The 19,103-nt window shown below is 36.6% G+C and overlaps 1 protein-coding gene across 4 annotated transcripts in view; it reads right to left on the bottom strand.

Annotated features, from left to right (window-relative positions):
* Nucleotides 1–19,103, bottom strand: part of Ehbp1 (Eps15 homology domain containing protein-binding protein 1) — a 462,410-nt gene that overhangs the window by 237,955 nt on the left and 205,352 nt on the right. For all 4 annotated transcript variants that reach the window (XM_090398822.1, XM_090398820.1, XM_090398821.1 and 1 more), the window contains one exon: nt 3,817–3,923. In XM_090398822.1, coding sequence (XP_090254948.1) covers nt 3,817–3,923 — 107 coding nt within the window. The remainder of the gene's footprint in view (nt 1–3,816; nt 3,924–19,103) is intronic.

Here is a 19,103-nt window from a genome sequence, read left to right on the forward strand (position 1 = left end):
CCTTCAGCACTAAATACAGCGAACATTCTGTATACTGTATTTCGTGCTAAGATAACTGGTTGTTTCAGTTACATCTGTGCAGTATGGTATCTGTGGGGTAGATGATTTTCACAATTTCATTCCAGCATTTCATTGTGAGCCACTAATGGGGCAGGGATGTGTAATATGCATCTGCTAACTGTTAAGTCAATCCCTTCCTGTGGGGTGGCCTCTTTCTACAAAAGGAATGCTGATGTTAGTAGTGAGTATTCCCAATGCAAAAGGATATCTTCCTAGTTGGAGGAAATGCCAATTAGACCACTAGATGTAGTTTGCCCAGTGAAACACCACCACCCTGTATTGAGGGCCTGAAGTAGCAAATGCTATATTTGGCGTCTAAAGCAGGGGTTCTGGCCTCCAGTCCTCCCCACTTCTCCATGCAGTGTGAGTGATACCCTTCAAAGGCATGACTAACATACTAAGAGACCTAGATTATCCTCCATTTAGAGGGTACAGTAGATAAAACAGTGGTAATGTATGCCAGCCACCAGTATAAGAACCCACACCAGTTGGTAAAGTCAGGAAGCTTCCCGGTCAAATGGTGCATAATCCTGCTGCCACATACTCTGCCAGGTCATGCCTCTATGAGGGAGGTACTGTAGAGGCCACGAATGGCAGGGAGACTGTTTGGTCTCTGTATGGGTGTTGTGTTCACGAGTCTACCCCCTCCCCACTCTTTCCTTTCATCTAATAATAATCCCAAAATAAAACAGACAAACAATGACAGCAACAACACTGCAAACATAATAAATCTCCCTCAACAACCAGTTCATCCAACAATTAAAATCAAACACATTATTCCAAACTTACCATCATTCCTACCAAAAAAAAAAAAATCATTTCCACATCCGCTTCACAAACATCGGCAGCATAAATTCCAACGTAAATGACATTCACCAACATTTACAAACATCCAAACCAGACTTCCTTCTCTTAACAGAAATCCAAATTATCAACCACAATTCATCTTCAATGTCCAATTTATGCTCTTTTTGATTCATTTTGCCATAATGGTGGCAACTGTGCCTTTATACATTCTAATATTGCATGCCAGAGAATTCCAAATTTAGAATCCCCCTGCTTTTGACCTATTCTGTGTGAAGTTTAACTTTCCCCACTTAGCAACATTCATCCTGCATTTACCAGTCTCCAAACTCTAAAAATTACAAAGACCTCTTCATATTCCTCTCCATGAAACTTGACCATATACAATGCAGTCACTCAAAAAGTGAAGTCATCATCACCCTAGGTAACCTGAATGTCCACATCTCCCACTGGCTCCCCTTCTCCAACACTACAGATCAAGCCAGACATGATGTGAAAGTTTTTACTATAAGCAAAGATCTAATGCAAATCACACAGCTACCTACCCGAACTGCAGATAATCCCGCCCCCTCTCACTTTTCCGATACCCTTGATCTTTAACTAGTCCTTTCAGACACATTGTATATGTTACCTCTCCTCTCGGCAACTCAGATCACAATCTAGTTAAAGTTTCCAGTCTCACAGAACGTCCCTCCTCTGACTACACTCAACCTTGTGTCCTCTGGCACTACAGTGGGATCTCTGGAACTACTATTCTTCTTTCCCATGGTATGAATATTGCTTCTGTTCTTCTGACCTAGACACCTCAGTGTCTCACTGGCATGAAGTCATTCATGCCACTGAAGTAGTCATCACTCATTTCATTCAAAATCCACTTTCCAAGTCCTGGTTCAAAAGATGTATATAAGCATTTGAAGAAAAAACTCAGCTTACCACAGATGGCTTGCATCCAGAACCCAAGCTTCATTCTCAGCCTATGTGGAAGCAGGCAATAAATGTAAAAAAAAAAAAAAAAATTAAAAAAAAAACTATCAGCAAATCCAACTTCAAATCACAGCTTTCCATACCAGCAACCGAGCACCATATGCCTACTGTGGCCTTTTGGAAGGCATGAGAAGAATATCAGACAATTGAACACTACAAAGTCATCTGATCCCAATGGTATCTCTCCTATTGTACTCAAATGTTGTGCTCTAGAGCTAATTCCTGTTTTCTATCATCTCTTTAATCTTCTATACTCAGCTGGCACCTATCTCATGGAAACTAACATATATCCAACTCATTCCAAAAATAAGGTAGGCAAATACCTATCATCCAACTGCTGCTCAACTGCCATCACCTCAATCCTCTCCAAAATAATGGAGCAAGTTATCAATGGTCAACTTCTTCACTATCTAGAAGCTTGCCATTTCATCAGTGACCACCTGTATGGATTCTGCCAATCCAGATCCATGGCTGATATCTTAGCCTACATCACTCACCACTGGACACGTGCCATGGAAAGGGTTGAAGAAATGTATGCTGTTGTCCTCGACATTTCCAAGGCTTTTGACTGTGTTTGGCATCAAGGCCTGCTTTACAAACTTACTTCTTTCAGTCTACCTGCCATCCTCTAACTGGATAGCCAGCTTCTTCTCTGGTCCTTTGCTGCATGTCATGGTGGATGGCACTCTCTCTTTGAGCTTTGCCACCAATGCAAAAGTTGCAGAAGTACCTCAGGGATCCATTCTCTCACTTATCCTTTTTCTCTTATACATAAATGATCTACTCTCAATCACTACAAATCCTATCCATAGCTTTGCCAAGGATAGCACTCATCCTACTCCTTTGACAAACCATGTAATTCCAAAAGATCTCTTACATCAAGGTCATCTGTAACCAGTGACAAACATTGATCTCCACACCTTCCTTCAGTGGGGCAAGGATAACCTAGTCACCTTCAATGCCACCAAAACACAGTCCTGCCTTTTCTCTCACAAAAGTGATCTCAGCTCACCTTACCTCACTTTTCTTCGATATCATTGTCTATTTATCACTGATGAATCAACCACACTGAGTAACAAATCCACTTTAATCATGTACATTTGAACTTATATGCTGGATAGTAAATGAGTCAATAAATTTGTTTTTGAACGTGACTGAACTCAAGCGTTAATGCAAAAGGATTATTTGATTCTCTTCTTAAATGTCATCTGTCTTAGGGTATGATGGAAAGCTATTTAAAATCTCACTTAGTTAGTGTCACATGTGATGTACAGCTGTTATGGTGGGTTATATTATAAAACAAATGAAAGAAAAAAATCAGATAAATACAGAAAAAAAAGAAAAACACGGGTTTAGTGCAATGCCAAACATTAACAGTGTGGGATCACACTAAATCTGCAATTAGAGCTCTCAGTTGCCAATGCTGTGAAATTCATTCCAGGTACTGCTAGGTTTAAAGCATTTATTGACACACTATGTTATGTATGATGTATTGCCAAAAAAATTTCAGAAAATTGATAATATGCACTAAATGAATACTAAAATATTAAAATTTCAGTATTGAGTTAGTGCATATTATCAATATGTATTACTCAAAGTAATAATAAAGTAACAAATAAAATATGAAGAATTTTAATTGTTCTAAGTACATATGAAGTAACTGAAGGATTGATTAGACTGGTTGCTTTGGGTTTTATTAATATAAGAAAAACTAACCATTAAAAGGAAACCTGAGAGATAAAGGGCTGATTTCAGTGTTATGAACTTTCATGTCAGTGCAACTTTTTTTTTTTTCAGTGTACTTTTGTCTACCAGAAAAAGGCAAATAAAAAAAAAAGAAGTAAACTATTACTGTTCAATAATTAAATAGTCAAACAGTCAATAAAGTCAAACTAAATTTAAATAATATTCAAAGCCATTAGTATATTTTATTAGCACAAATGTAAATAATAATGCATGCAATGTTACCTTGTCTTCAGGTCTACTTTCCTTTTCATTATGGGAATGTGATTGATATACAAATGTCAGTGGCAAGTGGGAAGAACTGGCCTTTAGAACTGCAAGGTCCATTTCATCTTAAGCAGTAGATAATATAATATTAGAATCAGTAATGAATAGACAAAAAAATATATATATATATATTTATAGCACAAGCAAGCTCTTTTAATTGTTTATGTATCAACAGAGTATGATATTGTTCAAAGTTTAGTTTTCAATTGTGCTTCCCAGTATGAACAACATGAAAAGTATAAAATAAATGATTTATTAAGCTGTTAATATTTTGCTGGATTCCAAACCAGCATCTACAAAGCACAAAAACATACTTGTTATTCAACACAGATCACTCAACAAGGTAGTTGGAAATAATTCAAATCATATATAAAGTTCTTTCCATATAAGCCTCCTTAATTCAATCAGTTATAGACAAGACTTTTATCTAGAAAGATCTTACCTCCATCCAGAGTTTGAATCCTGTCTAAGTAGTGAAGAACTTATCAGGGCTAAATGACTGAGTTAGCTAGTTCATACAAGGATGGCTGGGTTTTGCCTCCTGGAAAATCAGGTTTTTCACCCCACAAAATAGGTGACCCATGCAGAAGAGCACATGTATACAATTTATAGCCATAGAAGAATATGTAGATATAATTAACTAACTTATCATATTCAGTAGCAGGTTTCTTGGAAGCCAAGGTACTTAGCCATGATGGGGTCATTGAGTCGAACACGAAAGGGAAGATGGGATTTCTCAGTATACAAGGTATTAGACCCTGAATGAAGAACTTGGAAAAGGAAACGATTCATTCAGGATTTGACAAGTTTAATATAAAAGCTGAAGGATAAACTTGCACTCCAGCAGAAAATAAAAGAAATTATTAAGTGTGTGTAAGAATATATGTTCCCTTCACGTAAATTATTATGATTCAATGTTGTCTATTCAAAATTGTTAAGTAGAAAATTTATGTGTAAATATTAATTTCATTAAGACAATTTTGTATACAGTAAATCACTGAGCAAGTTGTAAACAGTAGTCCAAAGGTCGCGTGCGAGCTGTGCTGGTTGAGCATAGGGACTGAGGCAGTGGCATATGCGGAAGGTAACTTTAGTTCGCTTTCTGGGAAAAAAGCACTCCTAGAGCAGAAGGAGAATATGGGACCAACCAGGGGGCAAGATTGAGAAGTGCCGTGTGAAAAAACGCAAGGAAAAAGAGGGTGCAAGAAGTAGGAATAAAAGACAATGCATGCCGTTTTTCAAGCTTTTTACTCATGGGACTTTGAACCTTTCTGTTCAAGATGGACGTGAGGCAGTGCAGCGATGTTGGACGACAAGCCTATTCTTAAAGATGTTTGACAGATTTTAGACAGAGCTGAGCGTGAGATGTCGGCATCAGCAGTTACGAGCCTTCGCTAAATATCTCATCGGAAAGGAACGGCGAACATCTCCTTAGAAGCGGCAGCAGATATGAGTATGTCCGGCAGCTAATCAAGGACAACACAGACACAACGCCAGGTGTGAAGTATAGCCTAATCAGACTGCAACCAGACCCTACATGTGGATGCGATGGAAGTACCGAGTCGTGCTTAACAAAAGGTAGATAGATCTGGCAGACCTGATTTCTGGCATAGAGTTGGTAAAGTACAGAAATTTTGTTATATGTTATTCAGTTGCATTAGAGGAAAGAAAGTAGTTGTGTAATGGTTGAAATTGGACAGTTTACTAGAGAACTCTAAGTGATTATTCTAATTTGTAATAGCTGGTTTCCATTAGACAAAACTGTCTGGGAACAATTATATTTGAGTGTGATAGAATTCAATATATGAGACAAGTGTAGCAGATAGAATCTGATTGGAATTTCTTTAACGTTAAATCTGAGTATATTAATGAGTAACTTATGGAAGAGAATTATTGCTTAATAGTACTGTGCTTATTTCCTTTGTCTAGTATTGTTTAGTATGACTTTAGAATTAACTTAGTATGAATTGATTTTGCATGACCTTGAGTCCATTGAATGTGTGATATATTATAGCTGTATGTGTCTTAAGATCCAAATAAACATGTTCTGTTTTATACCTGAGTTTTGCCTGAATATGAGATCAAACTACCACTCATAAAATCTGAACCTAAGCAGAAGGGAATTGAAGGTATATAGAGTTAGATTAGAGGTCACGACTGCTAGCTGAAATTTACATAGCTGTAGTAAAGAGTTTTGTTAATGAGCATATGCATGAAATTCTGGGAATGTCTTTTGAATAAGCGTCCCTTCTATTACAGGATATTGGCCGGCACAGCTCAAAAATAGAAATTTGTCAATATCCGAAAAGGAGACAGCCCCAAATAGATAATTCTTAAGTCCAATTGTAGAATAGAAGAATAGTGATAAAGGGGATAATAAAAGTAAAATATAGGAGAAAGCAACGACGTAATAATGGGCTCCAATGCTTTAGCTTATTTGTATAAAACAAAATACTCTGATAGGTTATATACATTCTGAACAAAACAAGCACCTTGCTTACTAAATAATTTTAATAATAAATTTTGATATTTCCCTTTTATCCTTTTTGAAATTTACTTCTTTCAGTGTTCACTTCAAAAGAAAATCTGAAGGGGAATTCATTACTTTGCATGTTTGTATCACACTCTGAGTAATCTAATATATACACTTCTTGTAAGGAAAAAGATAATGTTACAAAAGGACCTTCTGGTGAAGCATTGTATTATTATTATCTGAGACCTTCAAGGAGACAAGAACTCATCAACATCGCTCACACTAGCTATCATACCTTCATTTAAACTCATTCATAGTAGATGCACTAACTACTTCAACAGAGCAAATTGTTCTACTCACATACAAGGGTGGCCTGAAAAGTTCTCGGCCTAGACCGTAGATGGCAACACTATCAACACGATTTTTGTTTTCTAAGTTGGTGCATCTGTCATAAGCATCCATGTGAAATTGCAAATCATTCTATCAAGTAGTTTGTTTTATGCAGCTGTCTGAAGCAAAAGTGTTATCTGTATCCCTTGAAATGGATAAAATTCTTTGTAAAAGAAGGTTTAACACCAAAAGAAATTCATTCAAAGTTCATAAAAGTTTATGGACACTCTTCACCTTCGTTTCGACAATTAAGAAATGGGCTGCAGAGTTTAAACATGGCTGTACCAGCCTTGAAGATAATATACATGAAGGACGTCCAAAAAGTGTAACACCACCAGAAATCATTGATCAAGTGCATGATATGGTGTTGGATGACCGTCGAGTCAAAGTGCGTGAAACTGCTTAGACTATGGCATTTCAAAAGAACATATTGGATATATTTTGAATGAATAATTGCAAATGAAAGGCTCTGTGCAAGATGAGTGCTGCGCTTGCTCACAGCAGATCAAAAACAAACTCGCATGAAACAGTGCTTGGAGCATTTTAACAAGAATGAAACTGATTTTGTGCAGTGATTTATTACTGTGGATGAGACTTGGATTCCCCATTACACACCACAATCCAAACAGCAGTCAAAACAGTGGACAGAAGCCAGTTCTTCAGCACTAAAGAAGACAAAGTCGGTTTCATCAGCGAAAGGTCATGGCATTGGTTTTGGGATGCTAAAGGCATTTTGTTTGTTAATTATCTTGAAAAATGGTCAAACAATAATCGGGGAATATTATTCCGATCTTTGTTTGGAACAAAGATCGGAATAATATGGGGAATAGGGTGGATGTTCCAATTTGGAACATCCACCCTATTCCCAAGATTTGGCTCTCTCTGACTTCTATCTCTTAACCAAAACTAAAACTCTTCCTTCCTGGTCAGTGTTTTTCTTTGAATCAAGAGGTGATTGCAGCTGTAGAAAGGTATTTTGCAGATCTTAATGAGAACCACTATAGGGATGGGATAATGGCACTGGAGCATCGCTGGAATAAATGTATTAGTCATAAGGGAGATTATATTAAAAAATAATTTTGAAATTATAAATTCGTTTTTTCATTGTTAGGCCGAGAACTTTTCACACCACCCTCGTACTGCTCTGAGAAAAATCTAGCTCTTATCCCTTTATTCCCTGCGTCCAAGCTTTACTTTCATGAATGCACCATGTTCTCTCTCTCGCTCTCTCTTCCCACCTTCTAATATAACTAAATATTTCATCAGACAATATCCCGTAATGCCCATTCAGAAGTTTATAGACCTGTGTCATATCCCCCCCCCACACCACCACCTTCTCCTGTTTACCAGCATCTGCAGTCCACATACAATCTGTCGTCATAATCTACATTCCATATTGCCTATAAAATCTGTTACTTTACTCTTCTCTGCACCATTTCCACAACTGCTTTATCTCCTTCCAAACCTAAGAGACTAAATCTGCACACAGTAGTCCAGGTGCAGTTGTATCAAGGTTTTGCAGAGAGGCAAAAAACACTTCTTATACTTGTATGTCATATCACAATTATCCTTTGAATTGTATTTTGCTGAATTACATAATTATCTGAATTGTATTGCATTTCAAGAATTGCTATGTGACCTTTCAATTTCAAATTCCTATCGACCACTCCAATAATCATTCATTTAGTGCTGGATATCAGTAGCATCATGCTGTTTCTACCTATCTTTGCATTATCAGCAAAACAATTGAACATCTCCTGTCAGGTCCTTCCCCTTATTGTTAATGTATAGATTGAACAACAATGGTCCAAGGACTGATCCCTGGGAACACCACTTATCATCTAAATCTAACATATTCAGACTTCCCACATAACACTTTCTGATACCTATCTATCAGCCACCTAACTTATTCAAGTCAGTAGTTCATATTTCAGTCCTCCAGATTATATTATACAACAGCCTTTCATGTGATGTCTGCTATCCTAACAAATGTCTTAGCAAAGTCAAAGATCACTAAGCTGTAACATCATTAGAAAATATGAGCAAATAACTAAAAATATAGCAACTCTTCAGTAAATCCAGATATTCTTTGCACAGTACAGCTGGTCTCTCAACCCAAATCTGTATGTGCATCTTACCAAATTTTCTAAAATCTCCACTACCACTACTCCATAGATATCAACAGATAGGTAGTCAGAAACATCAGTTCTTGCACAACTGATGGAACTATCATACATTCTTTCCATTTCTGTGGTATCTTTCCTAAGCTGAGACTTAAGTTATACAAATGAGTCAAGGGTCTAGTCAATTTAGCTGAAAATTCCTTTAGTGTATGCCCTGATATCCCATCTATCTTTCTTTCAAAATTCTTATCCAGATTATACAACAGCTCTTGAACCTCCTCATGCATCTCTATATCTTCATCCAATGTGGTAGTCACACTAAGCATCATGTTGCATACATCAGATTGATAGATCTTAGAGAAGTGAGCTATCATTATGAACAATCTCATCTGCTTTTGACACAAGGGTACCATCTGCATTTGATAGTTATTCTTCCACATTCACTCATTCTTTCTTTTACTTGTGGCATAATGATAAGAGTAGCCTGCACAGCTAATTTCTTTTTTCATACTTTGATTTAGCCTTCTGTACAATATAACTTTTCTGAACTGTGTTTCATATATTTCATAATGCCTCTCTCTCTCTCTTATTCTCATGACATTCATTCCATATCATCATCTTATGGAGCTCTTGCTTTATAAGGTTGCACATTCATTTGATTCACATCTATTTGTTCTTCAGAATCTAAATGGGTCTAGGGACCCATTTAGATTCTGCCTCATTTAAACACCTTTTCAGCTTCCCATGCATTGCTGATATCCTTCCATGGGACCAAAGATAATATTCTCCAATTTGTCAAAATTTCCAGCTTTGAAGTTCGGCATGTAACCTTTCCTAACCGAAACTTCCATATGATCAGCTACTTCCAAGGTTAGTAAAGCATGATCACTGTCACCAACTGCTGGCAAAACAGTCATCTTCTTAACTGAAACCCCTATTTGATGATATGATCAAATCTATTCACTCTTTAAGTGCTTTCTTCAACATTCCATTTGAGTAAAGTTATCACAACAGCTCAATGTTTAGATAATTTAAGTTCACTGATAATAATTACTTGATTAGTACACAAAAGATTAATTTGGTGATTCATTTCGCTATTCCCAGCAACTGAACCACCAGAGCTGTAGCTTAAACCCATCATATACCCACACATGGCTGGTCTGCTATCGGTCTTGTGACCTTTCATGTGTGGGTCACCTACATGCATACACAAATTCATTCTGTTAGTATCGAATTGGAACCTGAGAGCCTCAAACCCACTGCTACATGGGATGTTATTACTATTATTGCTTTCATGAGTTTGGATCCTAAATGGATAGAAATCATCTGATATCATGGAGTCTGAAAACTCACCACAGGAGACCCAAACACAAAGCACTCAACAACTGACTCTGGCAATCCATTTTGGATCTTAAATGGATAGAAATCATCTGATATCATGGAGTCTGAAAACTCACCACAGGAGACCCAAACACAAAGCACTCAACAAATGACTCTGACAATCCATTCCATTCATTTGCCACTCTTGTAGTGAATAAATCTAGTCTTCACACTCCTACTAACCATAAGTAAGAGTCATTAGTAGATGTGTGAGGTCATCCCTGAACGATGACTTCTTGTTTTGCCTCCTTTAGCAAAGTACTGAAACACTTCCCCTGCATTGATCCTATAAAACCTTTTAAGTAACTTAAATGTTTTTATCATGTCCAGTCCTTTCTGCCTATCAACCAATTTCTGCAACCCACAAATCTTCAATCTATTCTCATAGAGAGCATTCCATAGACCACACACCATCTTAGTTACTCACTTTTGGATCCTATCCACTACTTCATTTCCAAGAAACCCAGGTGACCAGACCCGAGTGCAGTAATGCAGATATGAACACATCAGTCTTATAAAGAGGAATAACAAATTTTCTTATCTCTACTTGTCATATTCCGATCCACCAATTGCTGAATTCTCTCTTTGACCAACTTTTCCATTACTTTTACCACCATTCCTGAGAACTGTGGAGTTTTACGAAGACTGTTATATATGAAGAGTCATTAGAAATAGAAGACTAAGAGCAGTTATCCTTTTATAAAGAGATACGTGCAAAGTTTATTGTAGTAATTAATTCATATAGGATTTATTTCAATTAAAGATGAAAGATTTAGTGATTAGTCTATAATTTGCTAGTGCAGTCTTAGAACCTCACTTATGCAAAGAAATTAATCTGCTCTCTGTCCACTCCTTTGGAACTCTTCCAGAGGTCAGTTGCAAGAAAGTAAAGTAAATATATTTATTAGATTTTAGAGCTTAAATGTCATTGTGTATAAGCTGTCAAAAGTTTAAATATTAATGCTATTTCTTGTCAAGAGAGAAGCAAAAGTCAATGCTATATTATTGGACGGGATTAAAGGAACTTACCTCAGTGGTTAAAAGATTGTGAGAGGAAGAACTATCATAAATTATACTCGTTTCATTTTAAAATTAAAATTAAGTGATTTTCCTGCACTATGAAAAGAACTTTATCATCATTTTAAACACAGTGCTGGAAGCAGTAATGGCACAAAATAATGGACCGGAGTATATTACCATGCATGTACAGAAGTGAAAGGAATGTTATAGGAAATTGACAAGCATTCAACTATTTGAAGGAACACAGTATTAGGAGAACTATGGAGTTTTATGAAGACTGTTATATATGATGAGTCATTAGAAATAGAAGACTAAGAGCAGATATCCTTTTATAAAGAGATAAGTGCAAAGTTTATTTTAGCATTTAATTCATATAGGATTTATTTCAGTTAAAGATGAAAGATTTAGTGATTTCCAGTTCATATAAGAATGGCACCCAGTAAAGTTTATTAAGGATTTTCAGTCTTAAAAGTTATTGCTTCAATGAAGAATGGTGATAATTATAGAAAATGAATTCATTGTAAAATGATGAAATTGTTGATATGGTTTTAGTTATTTCTTCAGAAGGCACATTTGTTCTAAAATGATAAAACTTTTAATACGGTGACAAGTAGTTTATTCAGTGGGGTTTGCTGCTACTTTTATATAGAAAGTGAACCAAATTACTGAATTAGTTTGGATGTATGTTTTCTTCAATGTTTCATGATTTGAGATACAAGAAGAACTTGACTTATGTTGCAGTAATATATAGAGAGCAGTTTTTGTGTTATTCTCCTCTGTGACAGTAGAACAAGGCAAATTCCTCTTATATCCAGAATTAACTAAAATTCATTAAGTTCTATAGGAGACAAGAGACTACAGCTTCAGAAGTTGTGCACATTAAGTGTTTTTCTTGTTTGTAATCAAAAGAATGCATTGGCTCATGCATAGATAAATAGTACATTTGATATTGTATATATATATCTGTGTTTCTTTTTTGTAAATTATGATTATTATTATTAATAGACATCCAGAGACTCAATCAAGGTAGGCCGTCTATGTGTGCAAGCAGTGTGAATTCATCCACACTGCTTGCACACACAACATCAAATGTCAATCCATTCCAAACACACACCACTCTATGAGAGAAAAATCTAGCCCTCACCCCCATTCTTAGCTTCCAAGGATGTGCTCTTGTCCTTTCCCCACCCTCCATAAATTGAAAAATTCCATCAACTGAAATCCTGTATGATTCTTTCAGAAGTTCGTAAGTCTCAATCATATCACCCCCTCTTTCTGCTGTTTGCTAGTGTCAGCAATCCACAAATTCTCAATCTGTCTTCATAATCAGTATTCCATAATCCTCATATCATTTTTAACACTCTTCTTTGCACTCTCTCCAGTATATCAGAATCATAACAGAAACCAGGAGACCAGACCTGCACATAATAGCCCAAGTGAGGTCTTACCAAGGCATTGTAAAGAGACAAAATGATATCCTGATCTTTACATGTGAGCATTCGTTTCAGCATTGCAATTATCTTCTGAGTTGTATTTGCAATCTTTGCTACATGGTCCCCGGGCTTCAACTTTTTATCTACTAACACTCCAAGATCCCTAGACTGATCAATTTCTAGCATAATCCCACCAATATAATACAACACTGGATATCTAATCACGTCAAAGTGCATGACAACCATTTTCTCATGCCCACAATTCCAGCCTATTCAAATCATTCTGCAAGTACTGCATATCAACAGCATTTCTGATTAACCTATCATTGCATCATCAGCAAACAGCTGTATCATCATGAACCATGGGCTCACTGCTCGTTGGTGTCCAATGCCTCCTTCACTATGTTCTTCCACCTTTCATGTGTAGAGGCTTAAGCTGCGAGGACATCATGTTGGAGGCTTAATGGATTGTATACAGCACTCAAAAATGATTAAAACAGAATTTAATTCTTCCTATATTTCATCTCAGTCAATGAGAGATCTTCAGGGATTACAAAAAAAACAAAAAAAAACTAATGTAACATATATACAAATAACAAAACAATACTAAGCCCAACCATGTGGGTGACACTAAAGTCCTATCTAGGTAGAGCACTCTCTAAGGGCAGTTTTAGGTGGCCTGGAATGTAAAGTGGGACCTCTGGTGATAAGCGTTTCCCAAATCTTAGGAAGCTTAATGCAACCATATTTGTTAAGATTTGGTTGATTCCTGAGAGCTGCTGCTGATTCTAAGAATAGTCTCTCTTTTTTGAATTTGCTGTGGTGGAGCATGGTGGTTTTTTTCCATGAGATCCTGCGGGTTGTATCCAAGACATGGTCAGGCCTGGCTGACCATGTATTCAAGACATGGTTGCAGATGTATGATTTATGTTCCTCCAGGCAGATAGTAGCTGATCTGCCTTTCTGTCCAAAGTATGCCAGTTTACAGGAACAGGGTACTTGATAGACTCCAGGCACTGACAGAGGAGGGAGCTGATCTTTTGTAGAGCAGATAAGGGTAGCAAGTTTGCAGTGGGGCTTAAATGCTGTGTGTAGGTTGTGCTTTTTTAAAATCTTTACTATTTTTTCGGATGTGCCACGGATGTAGGGTATGGTGACGGCATTTCTAAACTCTTTCCGAAGAGAAGACCGGGGAATGGGGGAGGATCTGATTATTTTTTTAATACTGTGATCGCTGTAGCCATTGGAGAGGAAAGTGTTGTGTATGTGGTCAAGCTCAGTTGTAAGGGCGGTTCCACTGGAACAAAGATTGTGGGCTCTCTTGGTAAGAGTTTTAATAATGCCATATTGTTGAGTGGGGTGGTGGTGGGAGAGTTTGTGAATGTATCTGCCTGTGTGCGTGGATTTTCTATATACAGTGAAGGAAAGTGTACCGTTGGGAAGGCATGTAACTAAGGTGTCTAGGAAGGGTAAACAATTTTTCTTTTCCTTTTTCATCGTAATGTTCCATAAATTTCCATCATGGTAGTTTTCCACCACTCAACGATATGGCATTATTAAAACTCTACCAACATGAGGTCTTCCACCTTTCTTTGTCCAGTGCACAGTGTCGCAGTTTCTGTACACCCATTCCACAGCAGACCTTTATATTGTCTATCCATTCTCTGTATTGTCTACCTCTTCTGTTTAAACCATCCAAAATATCAAACATAAATGTCTTTATCTTCCGGTCTTCAGCTGTATGTCAAACAGCTGAAGATTTGACAGGCGACATACAGCAAACAGCTGTATGTCACCTGTCAAATCCTTCCCAATGTCATTAATGTACAGATTGAATAACAGTGGACCAAGGACTGATTACCTTGAAGATTTATTTTGTAGAATCACATTCCCCCATATACCATTTTTAGATATCTGTCAGTCAGCCATCCTCTTATCCATGCTAATATTTTATAACCTAAACTCACATTCTTCAATTTATGCAACAGTCTTCCATGCTGAATTCTGTCAAAAGCCTTAGCAAAATCCAAAAGTATCATGGCATATCCATTCCCCTTGTCTAGCTCAATGATAACATTATTATAAAATGTGAGCAAACTGCTAAAACATGACCTCCCCTTAGTAAACCCATGCTGCTAATTGTAAAGTGTTGATTCTCTGTCAACTCATTTCTGAATGCGAGCCCTAACCAACTTTTCTAAAATCTTCACCACCACTCCTCAGATACTGATGATAAATTGCTGGATATATCAGTCTTTGTGCTACCCTTGTGTAATGGGATTACCATACATTCTTTCCCCTCCTGTGTACTGAGACTCATATTAAACAGCCTGGTCAAAGAAATAGCCAGTTCAGATGAACACTCTTTCAACACATGTGCTGATATCCTATCAGCTCCTATTGCAGAATTCTTATTCAGTTAACGCAACAGCTCTAATACCTCGTCCTCATGTACCCGAGTTTCATCATCTAGTGAAGACGTAGCAGCGAGTTCAATTTTGCATACACAAGGTTAATAGCTTTTAACAAAATGGGCACTCATTAGTTGAACAACTTCTTCTGTATTTGTAACCCTCACACCATCTGCATTTAGAAGAATTATTCTTTCATATTCATTCTTTTACTTGCAGCATATCAATAGAATTCTTGTGGGTTGTCTTTAGCATGCAAAGCCAATTTCTTTTCATGCTCAGACTTTGCTTTCTGTACAACAGTTGACTATTCTAGCCTGCTGCTTATAACTTTCATAACGGACATCATTCTTATGCACACGGTATTCCTTCCACATCATCCTTTTGTTATGAATCTCTTGCTTGATAAGATTACACATCCATTTGACTCCTACACTATTTATTCTTCAAAGTCTCAGGGCACATTCAGATATTGCATCATTTAAGTATTTTTTAAATGCTGCCCATGCACTGTCGATATTCGACCCATCCAGCAACTGATACCATTGCACTGAACTCAATATAATCTTCAAATTGGTCATAATTTCCTGCTTTTTAATTCAGCATGTAACCTTTCCTGAAAGGAAGATTCATAAACTTAGGACCTTTCCCATGTTAGTACTGCATTATCACTATCACCAACTGGAGGCAGATTAGTTACGTCTTGAACTGAAACACCCTCTGACAGTATAATCAAATCTAACACTCTTTGCCCTCGAGTTCCTTTTGTCGTATGCTGCTTGACAAAGTTGGCTCGACAGCTCAATAAATTTAGTTTCATTCTTCTCATGAGATTCTATTGTTATCCAATCAATATTTGGATATTTAAAGTCTCCCATTATGATTACTCTTTTTGCACTCATTTTGTCTATTTGGTGATGCATTTCTTCATCACTAGCAACCAATCCACCAGGTCTGTAATAACACCCCACTATGTAATTGATCTTGTTAGATTCCACCTCACATCATATGCCTTCAAACTCACTGCCACATGAAATACTGTCAGTAGCAGTAGTACATAATAATCTACCTGCATGTTCTTTTGTACACTCTTGTCTGCAATCTGCAGGATACAGTTGGACAACTTGCAGATCTCTAGTAGTGCCTTATACATGTAGACATCTTTGCACATTTGATTTGTCCGAACTGGACGAATACAAATTCGAAAAATTGTTCTCTCCTTGTCAACATTTCCATGACAAAGCCCATTCTCGTCATTAAGAGTTATGTAACATTATCACGCTTACACTCACATTCTCACCATTCCTCCCCTTCATAATTGAGTTTCTCTGACTCTCTTTATTAGGTCTCACACCAGTTATTAGTTTTTCTAGACTCCTGAATACCAAATGCATTCAGGTGTAGGCCATCCCTCTTATACAAATCCAATCTTCCCTCAAACTCACTCACATCCAAAAACTCTCATCCATTTCTTCTACACAAATGAAGTGACTGTAGAAGGAAAAACCAAGTGCAAGTAGATCAGTAGGAACATTTTAGCAAGCTTTGATGTAGTCAATTTGTTTAACAATGTTCCTCCTGATGATGTACTTGCACTGCTTCAAGATAAATTCTCTAAGAAGGTTATGGCACTCCTCAAGCACTGTATTTCATTTGGGTACTTGAAATATAAAAATACAATATACAAACAGAACCGTGGTCTAGCATGGGCAATCTTTTTTGCCAGTTTTAGCAAATCTTTATATGGAAACATTCGAAAACAAGGCCCTAGACCATCATAAACCAAAATTATTGAAAAGTTACATTGATATGTTCTTAGTCTGGAACCACAGACTACCTTCACTTCTGCTTTTTCATGAGTACCTGAATCAACACCTTAACATAAAATTCACCTATGATTTAGAATCTAATGGTTCGCTTCCATTTCTGAACCTTATACTGTCTAAGGAATCAAGTAAATTAAAATTCTTTATATTTCAAAAGCCCCTGTGTGGTGACCGAGGTTAAAGAATAATCCCAATGTAGCCCATGGATGTTATAAAAGGTGACTAAAATGGGTACCTAGTCCCTGGGGGGGATATAGCCGGGTTCTTGCTTATAAGGTTGGGCACAGTACTAACAATCCTGTCCTGTAAAAACTCAATTTGGTAAGAAAGTCAAAAGGAAAATTAACTGGACAGACTTCATAGAACGACCTGGATAATGGAAAAAGGATTATGAATATTGATGTGGAAGATGGAATATCTTGATCCTAAACAGACCAGGAGCATTGAGGAGAGTATACCAGAACACATACTATTTTTTTACAGTGGAGGAGATTAAAAAGCCTTTGGTACGGCAATTCTTGGTTGATAAAAAATGAAACGCTTGGCTCTTGATTTTCAACCAGTTAATGAAATGACTGTGTAATAAGAATAAAGTTTAAGATGTTCAATATTTCACTTATATGTACACATGCACCACCTGAGGACACATGTGAAGAAGACAAAGTGAACTTTTATGAATCACTGGAGAGGATATATGATCAATCATCAAAACATGATGTTAAAATGGTTCTAGGGGACTTGAATGCAAAAATAGGAAAGAAAGAAAGAGACCTTCCAACCAACAATTGGAAGAGATAGTGTACATGAAGAAAGTAATGAAAACGGCAGGAGACTAATTGATTTTGAAAGCTGCAAAAATATAATCATATGTACAACCTGTTTTCCACATAAAAAAGTTCATAAAGTTACCTAGTTGCATAAAGAGATTGGCAGATGGAATAACAGTAACTCAGATAGATCATGTGATGATTGATAGAAGACGTGACAGATATTGTTGATGTAAGAAGTTTTAGAAGTGCGGATTGTGATATGAATCATTACTTGTTAAGAATTAAATATAAACAAAGAATAAAAATTAATAAGGTGGGTAGAGGAAGGAGAACATCAACACATGACATCCAAAAATTAAAAGATGGAAATATCAGACAAAAATATGTCGAAAGATTGAGAAAAGAAATAAATGAAGAGAAAGAGGATGAATATGTCAATGATATGACTATAGATAAAAAATGGGAAAGGATTAAGAATAAAATTACCAAAGTGGCTGAAGAAGTTCAGTTCTGGGATTCAGAAACAATGATAAATGAAATGAATGGTATGATTTGGAAGTAGAAAATGTGTTGAAGATAGAAATACAGCTCATCTGAAGATGCTTGAACAGAAAACTCAAGCAAATGAGAATGAATATTGAGAAAAATGAAAACAAGCAACAAAGATGTGCAGAAGAAAGAAGTGTGAATGGAAAAAGGCAAGGCTAAATGAAATTAAAAGTGGATTTCAGCCCAGAACAACTTTCTGCAGAAACTATGAGGGCAACTTGCTTGGTGGAAAGGTGGATATTCTGAGAAGGTGGACAGAATATTTTGAAGATTTCCTTCAGAACAAAACAAGCTTGGAAACTAACGTCCCAGAAGAAGATGAGTTTAATGAACCCCTGGCAAGTATAAGAAAAGATGAGACAGAGGAAGCACCAGAGCTACACGAGGTGGAATTAGCCCTAAAGAGAATGAAAAATGCAACAGATCATAGACAAAAGAAATTAATTTAACCTGCCCACTTTCCTTCTGTTTACTTACTACAAAAAAAGCATATGATAATTTGAACAGAAATCTACTCGGGCAAATATTACAAGACAATAAAATACCTCCTCAATTAATTAAAGCAATAAAAATCTATACAGAGAAACAAAAATTTGCATGAAATTTGCAGATGGAACATTATCAGAACCTATAACTATAAATAAAGGAGTAAGACAGCTGTGGATTTTCCCCAATTCTATTCAACATTTATATAAACAGAATCCTAAAAGAATGGAAAACAATCTGTCAAAGATGGAATTAAACTAACAAATAATATGCAGCTAAATACAACACTTTATGCAGATGATCAAGTACGTACTAATTTCAAATTCAGAAGATAAACTCCAGATGGCAACTAATCATCTAAATAGCAAAATCTCTGAAACAAAA

This window comes from Typopeltis vanoorti, chromosome 10, assembly GCF_054136105.1.
Source record: "Typopeltis vanoorti isolate ZY-2024b chromosome 10, IOZ_Tvanoo_1.0, whole genome shotgun sequence".
Classification (NCBI taxonomy): Eukaryota; Metazoa; Arthropoda; class Arachnida; order Uropygi; family Thelyphonidae; genus Typopeltis; species Typopeltis vanoorti.